Genomic DNA, 8,494 nt, shown 5'->3' on the forward strand with positions numbered 1-8,494 from the left:
TTTGGAGCTTCAGGACAGAGTTTAACCTTGTGAACCTGATCAAGCTCTGGAGCACCTTGCATGTGAAATGCGCTGTGTCTCTTTAAAGGGATAGTTCACAGCAAAACATTTTTTTAAAAATGTCATAATTTCAACCCCATGTTGTTCCAAACTGATTTCCTTTCTTCTGTTGAACACACACAAAAACGATTTAAATTTGTTTTTTGATAACCAGACAGCTGACGGTACGGTACCCTACCCATTGACTTCCATAGTAGTCACATAGCCTAAGCCTACTATGTAAATCAATGGGTGCCGTCAGCCGTCTGGTTATTACTAACATTCTTTAAAACATCTTATTTTGTATTCAAAAGAAGAAAGGAACTCATAAATGGTTGAAATCATAGATATATAATTAATATATATACCATATACCATAGATATAATAATTATGTATTTATGAAAATGTATTATGTACATCTGGGTGAGTACACGAAGACGTTTTAATTTTGGGGGTGAACTGTCCCTTTAAGAGCGCAGGTAAAGGGTGTGGTCAAACAGCAATTTCAAAGTTTCCGGGAGAGAAACGCAAGTAAACAGCCGGATTGGTTGAAGATGGACATGGATCAAACGTAACACAAAATACCTGAAGCGAAATTAGAACGGCCACGATTTTATCTTAATAACATTTCTGGTTATTTATTTAAGTCATAGAGAAGTTTTTTATGCGGTTTGCTGCGAAACAAAAGGAAACTCAATCGAATTCGCAAAGGAAAATATGTTATCCCATAACCCGATGGGACATCCAGACAATCCTATAATGACAATTGCTGCAATAATTCTCTATCTGCTTCTTCTGTCACACCAAACAGGTGAGTTGACAGGTACATTTATTCTGTCTTAATTTTTTTTTAAAGTGAGATATTCTTAGTATTTATTTACATGGCACTGGATTTCCAAAAATACCATAGTGCCTGTCCAAACACCATGGTAGTACCCTAATACTTTTTGATAATTGTTTCTAAGTGACACCATTTCACTTCTAGATCAATTAATGTTTACAAATGCACTGTATTCAGAAAAACAATGGTAAAACCTAGTACTTTTGCTGCATATGTAATGTAAGTGATCACAGTTACTGCTCTAAAGCACATTGTCTTTGTCCTTCTTCCTGTAGTGTCTGAGGAGCAGGTGTATGTTATCGGACAGAAAGGCGAGAATACCACACTACAGTGTCTTGACCACCCAGTCAATATGTCTTCAGTTCTTTTTCATTGGAAGAAAGATGGAGCTGTTGTTGCAACCCAAAACCCTTCGAATCCATCCGAGCATCTTTCCATTTTAAACAATGGTTCTCTGAGGATCAGTGGCCTTCTGTATATTGATGAAGGGCTGTATACATGTGAATGCCAAACAAGTAATCCCAGCAGCTCATGGCAAACTCACTCAAACGTCCAGCTTAAAATTGCCGGTATGGATATCTAAATCATACTAATGTGACAAAGCAAAGCTTTGATATGCAATGGATGTGTCTAGTTTCTGCAAGATAGGGAGTCTGACTTCAAACAGGTTTTTCTGGTTTAGCTGCTATGCATGAATCTAGAAAACCACCATGTGACAGATGCGTAGGATAGCCTCCATACATAACAACTACTAACTGAACGCAAGAAGTAATCAGTCTAGTTCCTTTGAGCATTTTAAAGATTACAGAAACACAAAATTACCTCTGAACAGTTTTTTTGAAATAAATTGATACTTTTACCCAGCAAGGAGGCATTAAATTGATCAGAAGTAACCGTAAAGACATTTTTGGGGTTTTTGAAAAAAAAAAAAAAAGAAATAAATTGAATTTTTTTACAGTCCTGAAAAAGCATAACCATTTCCACCGAAATATTAAGCAGCACAACTGTTTTCAACTTTGATAATAATATAATAACAACAAATATCTATTGAGCAGCAAAATAGGCATGATTTGAAGGAGTAATGATTCTGAAAAAAATCAGCTTTGGATCACAGGAATAAATTGCATTTTAAAATATATTAAAATGCAAAACAGTTATTTTAAATATAATAATATTTTTACTAATTTTAAAACTATGCTCATTTGTTATAAGTGCTTCTGTTAATTCTGAAGTCCCAAAGAACATCATCTGATTATGATTTCAATGAGATGTGGTTTGTGAGAGTCAAATGAATTAATATTAATGTTTTATTGCATTTGATTTATATTTCAGGTGGTCCAACCAACATATCACTAGACATAAGTCCAGCAACTCTCCTAAAGAATGGAACATTATATGTCAATAAAAGTGCAGATGTGCATTTTATTTGCTCCAGTGAGTCTTATCCCTCACAAAACTTGACATGGACAGTTGAAAATTTGGCACAGGATAATCCTGACAGGGCGTCTGGGAACAAATCGGCCCTTGAGTTCACCATAAGCGAAATCCAGCCACAAGATCAAGGGACTTATACCTGTACATCCCAGAATACCCTCTCCATGACAACTGTGAACAAGAGCAAGGAACTCCTCGTTTACTGTATGTTTTAGACATGTATTCTCATAAATGATGCTTTGCAGCAACTCTATTTGCTTCTTTCAGTTTACCTAGAGAATATTTTCAGTACTCTATATATAATTTGTTTGCTTCAATTCATGTCTGTAATATCTTTTTCAGATGCTCCAGAGAGGCATCCGGAGTGCAGTTGGGAGGTGGGAAATGAACCATCAGATGTCTTGTTCATATGTACCTGGTATGGAGGTTACCCTGTGCCCATTCTGCACTGGCACGAGGTCTATGAAAAATCTGTAATAGCCAAGGGTCCCACGATCAACTTCACGTCCAAGGAGACAGAACGCTTGGAGATTCTTGTGAATAGGCATATATTGCATGATAAAGAGGAAGTGAAGTGTACTGGACTTCATGTAACTGGAGTGGAGAAATCCTGTTCTTTTAACCTCGGTAAGAGCATTTTTTGCTCAGTTCTACAGTGATGAGAATCATTGAATGTATATGGCCCAGATTATATGCAAACAAAATGGCCCAGATATGTTTACATGAGATTTACCTTCTATACTTAAAGGGTTAGTTCTCTCAGAAATGAAAACATTGTCATGAATTACTCGCCCGGCCCTCATGTCATTCCAAACCCAAAAGGTATTTTAAATATCATCTGAATGCTTTCGGTCCCTCCATTGACAGCTACGCAACTTCCACTTTGACTCTTCAAAATGTTCATAGAGAGATCGTAAAACTAATTCATATGAATCAAATGACTTAGTCCAGAGTTTCTAAAGAGACTGGATTGCTTTATATGATGAACAGAATTAATTCATGCTTGGCGTGACGAGAACAAATCTCATCGGTTCTTGCTGAAGCTCAAACGTGCTGCGTAACACGAGAATGAACCTCATTGGTTCTTGAGAAAGCTCAAACGTGCTCTCAAATTTCATAAAAAATATCTTCATTTGGCTTTCGAAGATGAACGAAAGTCTTACGGGTTTGTAAGGCCTTTTTTCAACTTTTATCAAAGCGTCCTAAAAAAGGTATAGTAAAAAAATCATAAATTACATTTTACAATATATTGAAATTGAAAAAATTCATTTTAAATGTTAATAACATTTTAAAATATTGCTGTTTTTACTGTATTTTTGATCAAATAAATGTAGCCTTAGTGAGCAGAAGAAACTCTAAAAAATCGTATTGAACCCTAGTGTACATTGTTCTTATATCAGCCCAGGTATTACTTGAAAGTCAAATTGCATTTTGTTTGAGTGGGCTGGAATAACCAATGGCGTGATGGACTGCATAATTGTAAAAAATAACAACATTAAAGGATTAGTTCACTTTTCAAAAAACTTTTGCTGATAATTTACTCACCCCCATGTCATCCAAGATGTCCATGTCTTTCTTTCTTCAGTCGAAAAGAAATTAAGGTTTTTGATGAAAACATTCCAGCATTTTTCTCCATATAATGGACTTCAATGGGAACCAAACGGTTCAAGGTCCAAAAGAAACTTTCAGTACAAACTGCAAACTGTTCAAAGGGCTTTAAACGATTCCAGACGATGAATAAGGGTGTTATCAAGTGAAACGATCGCAAATTGTTTTTAAAAAAAATAACAAAGTTTAAGTTTTATAAGATCAAACGCTCACCTTGCTCTGTTCTGTGTTGCACGTTCGTGACTCTCCTGTTCCAACTCGTTCAACAAAATGAACAAATCTTTTTCCGAATCAATTCGTTCGTTTCTTTCGCCGAATTAACCAAATGACTCGGAAAGAGGTTTGTTCATTTTGATGAACGAGTTCGAACAGGAGTGCGTAATAGGCGAGCGTTTGAGCTTATAAAACTTAAACTTTGTTATTTATTTATAAAACAAGCGATCGTTTCACTTGATAAGACCCTTATTCATCGTCTGGAATCGTTTAAAGCCCTTTGAACAAGTTTGCAGTTTGTACATAAAGTTTCTTTTGGACCTTGAACCGTCTGGTTCCCACTGAAGTCCATTATATGGAGAAAAATGCTGGAATGCTTTCAACAAAAACCTTAATTTCTTTTCAACTGAAGAAAGAAAGACATGGACATCTTGGATGACATGGGGGTGAGTAAATAATCAGCAAAAGTTTTTTCAAAAGTGAACTACTCCTTTAAACCAGTATATGTGTGCAACCCCATTGGATGCCACAAAGGTTTCTTGATCTTTATACTTTCCCAAAAAAGTACAGTTTGTGCTTTTGCTTATCCTCTTTTCCACTGCATCTCCAGCTGAATTGAAACCATATATTTGACGTGTGTTCCAGAGATTCCGTTTCCATCAGGAAACCCCCTGGTAACCGCTCTGGAGGGCAGTACCATCACCCTCAGCTGTTCTGAGACCAACGCTCTCCCGCCAGCTAAGACCGTCTGGAAGAAAATGGACGATGTCATCAACAACACCATGAAATATATTGTGTCTGAAAAAATACCCATTTACGAACTCACTATAGTCAATGTAACAAAGGACGATGCAGGGATCTACTACTGCTACAGTGAAAACCCTCTTGGCGCAAGAGAGCTAGAGGTGATTCTTAATGTGAAGAGTAAGTTACAAACTTGAATTTTTCACCATACTTTTACGGTATATATATTTTTTTTATAGTATAGCATCCTAGCATCCTTCATTATCCTTTTATTATAGTCCAGATTACATTTGAACTCAAATCCAACAGAAAACTGATAATATACTAACCTATTTTTATACGATATAGGAACCTAAATATATGAACATATTTTTCGACTTAATATTTTTAAATTGTAGCCCCATTGTCATGGCAACCATATATTTTTCCTCAAATTCCTGATGATTTTTTTATTTTTATTTTATTCAATTGCCTTTATACTTTATGGAGATTCTCATAGTAATGAAACACTTCTTTAAAGATGACCTTTATATATAAATAAATATATATATATATATATATATATATATATAAAATCACTTAATGCAATAATATATGGTGTCTATTATATATATATATATATATATATATATATTATATATATATATATATATATATTAGCGATGCACCAATATGACAATTTTGGCCAAAACCGACAACCGATAATTCTTTATATTTGAAAGCCGATAACCGATATTTTGGCCGATAAATCTAAATCCAAATTTTTAGACAACTTTCGATTTTCCTCATTGAAAGCCAAGATACAAACACAATTATGATGTTCTTATTTTAATGTTGTGTAGCTGATATGACACACTTGCGCTGCACATTTTGCACTTTAACTGGATTTTCCTTTTTTAAAGTGATTTTAATCATATTTCAAGCAATTTAAAAGCATCATGTTGAACAGTGCACATCTAAAGTGCCTCAGCTGAAGGAAATAATACATAATTTATCGACTTTTAGATTTCGGCTAAATGTTCTTATTGGGCCGATAACGATAACATTAAAAATGATCATATATCGGCCGATGCCGATAATGTGGCCGATATATCGTGCATCCCTTATATATATATATATATATATATATATATATATATATACATACATGCATACAAAGTATATATATTATTGCATTAGTTGAACATATCTCATTTGCATTATGGTACAATTTGGGGGGAAATTACATGAAAATATCGTCATGGTGCATCTTAATAGTCCTTACAACAGGCTTCATTTTCTATAAGAAATATATAAATGATCCAGACATGTTCTTGCCAGAATTTAAAGCGGATGGATAATGAATTCAGTTGTTTAAGAATGAGCTGCATGTTTTACATAATACATCAGAGCTCAGATCCGGAGATACTTCAAATACTTGCAATGCTAAAGCTTTGACACCTGTGCATGAATGTGAACAGACAAGATGTTTCTTGTCTTGTAGTACCTCTCCATTTTCCTCAAAGTATCAAATCTTCTCCCTCAAAATTCCCTTTCCTTTTTATGAAAAGTAGTTTCAGACTTTGGACAGTTTGACAGCATTTAATCTGTATTCTCAGCATCTGCAGGTAATGGAGGGGCCGTAGTTGGTGTTTTCATCTCCATTTTGGTAATGATGACGGGAATCGTTGTCGGCGTGACGGTATATTCAAAGCGTGATAGAATTTGCATTGGTAAGTATTTTTCCATACTAAATAAAACTGCTTAAATGAAGATTCTTCATATAAATGTTTTTTTTTTCTTTTATTGTTTTTCAGGTTTAGGATTCAGGTAAGTTTGACCACTGAAAATGACTGCAAAACATTACAGCATTACAGCAAGTTGAGTGGTTTCCCACATACAGTTTATTGGCAACATTTACAGACTTTCTCTGTTTGCAATGAGCAAATCAAACAAAAGAAATTGAAATCGCTCAACACAACAAATGTTTCAAGCGGCTTCCCCAAATTCAACTGAAAATGCAACTTTTAATTAATTTTAGTAATTTTGTTTGATTGTTGCTAAATTTTGCAAATAAACCTGATTTGCAGTGGGTGTTGAGTAATTTTGATTACAACTGTATAACGTGTCAATAAGGATGTGTAAAGCTTAGGCATTATAATTGTTCTTTTCTAGTCATTTAGATGATGACAGAGGGGATATACTGAGTTTAGTGGACTCGGATGAAGAGGAAATTTTCAGTGATTCTGCTCAACAACTCCCCCCGCTGACGAACGGACATGTGACCACACTCGTAGAGATTCACAGAATTCCATCAAGTAAGTTAATGGCTTTCTGAATATTGTTTGGTAACACTTTACTTGAAGGGGACTAACATGATACCTTCATAACCATGACATGACATATGTCCTGAATATTAAGTAGGGTTTATGCATGTTTGTGACAACTGTCATTAAGTGTCATTTGCTCAGTTATGACATTTTAATGCAAATATGTCATTGTTTGAGATGTCTTTGCATATACAAGACATATGTCAATTTGTATTATGAGAAAATTAAAATGGTTTTTGACCTTGGATGCATGTAAACCTATCGTAGGAGACCTTGAAAATAGTAAAATTGTCAGAGAGAATATTTTATTCTCAGCTGTAAAATATACCATGTTTGATATTGATGATGAATTGACTTTCTGATTTGCTGAAACAAGTCTATGTTTATTTTATAGTTAGTCATGAAGAGAATGCGGACAGTACCGAACACACCGGTCAAGCTCATCCAGATCAAACCGAAGCAGCGCATCAGTTAGCAGACGGTCAAGGGCCGCTATAAATACACAGAAAATCACAAATTGTGAATTGTATTAAATTATTTGTTTGTTTTGGTGTGTGATATTTTACTTGTATAATATTCTAGCGATCTGTGTAAAGAACTTCAAATTTTAAAGAGGCCCTGTCTTTATTTTCAGTATTAGTTTTTAATACACTGGCTTCAAATAGTGAAATTAAAACTTTTACTACTTTATACTACAGTATGTCAGTGAGCTGTTACAGAATGCTATTGTCAATGAATTGGTTTTGAATGATTGCTTTCCATAAAAATGTATAGGTGAATATGTCTGGGTCATATTTCATGGCGAAATAATGAATAAAAAAAAAAACGTAATTATCGGAAGCTTATTTTGTACCATTTCACTTTAGTTTACACTGTGAAGTTATTTGTATTGCAATTAAGGACATTTCCCCTCAAATCTCATTACTATACATCCAGACATTTTTACTTTTTTTTTTTTTTTTTAGTTTTTAACCAATGCTAATATCTTATCAGATTGTACAGTAATGACATCATCCTGTCCAGACCCAGTGATTGTGATTATAAATAATAAAAACAAACAAATTCTACCATTATGCATAAATACAATTTAAATAATCTCCTTTTTCACATTACAATTTTTTTCTTCTACTTAACTGATTCTATTTCAGTAATGCAGGCTATAAAAGAATAGTTACAGGAAACTATCTTTTACATAACGCTGTATAAAATAACAAGCTTTATACAAAGCAAATGCACACAAAGCTGAGCATTAAACACTCCTTAACCCTTACCCTGAAAATATGCAGTAGACACACCTACTGACTG

The 8,494-nt window shown here is 34.3% G+C and overlaps 1 protein-coding gene across 1 annotated transcript; it reads left to right on the forward strand.

The window, feature by feature from the left end:
• Positions 1–547: 547 nt before the first annotated feature.
• On the forward strand, positions 548–7,968 carry vsig10 (V-set and immunoglobulin domain containing 10). Its single transcript, XM_039658332.2, has 9 exons — positions 548–851; positions 1,157–1,450; positions 2,214–2,519; positions 2,658–2,942; positions 4,782–5,060; positions 6,479–6,592; positions 6,677–6,689; positions 7,035–7,177; positions 7,584–7,968. Exons 1-9 carry the CDS (start codon positions 758–760, stop codon positions 7,685–7,687), a joined length of 1,632 nt encoding a protein of 543 aa, XP_039514266.2. The 5' UTR covers positions 548–757; the 3' UTR covers positions 7,688–7,968.
• Positions 7,969–8,494: the final 526 nt, after the last annotated feature.

This window comes from Pimephales promelas, chromosome 4 (assembly GCF_988280905.1).
Source record: "Pimephales promelas chromosome 4, fPimPro1.hap1.1, whole genome shotgun sequence".
Classification (NCBI taxonomy): Eukaryota; Metazoa; Chordata; class Actinopteri; order Cypriniformes; family Leuciscidae; genus Pimephales; species Pimephales promelas.

What these genes read in the sequence shown, in the direction of transcription:
- vsig10 (XM_039658332.2), top strand. Translation starts at nt 758, where the DNA reads ATGTTATCCCATAACCCGATGGGACATCCAGACAATCCTATAATGACA. An exon ending in CGTCCAGCTTAAAATTGCCG is followed by an intron (nt 1,451 to 2,213) that starts GTATGGATATCT and finishes TTTATATTTCAG; the next exon opens with GTGGTCCAACCAACATATCA. An exon ending in CAAGGAACTCCTCGTTTACT is followed by an intron (nt 2,520 to 2,657) that starts GTATGTTTTAGA and finishes TATCTTTTTCAG; the next exon opens with ATGCTCCAGAGAGGCATCCG.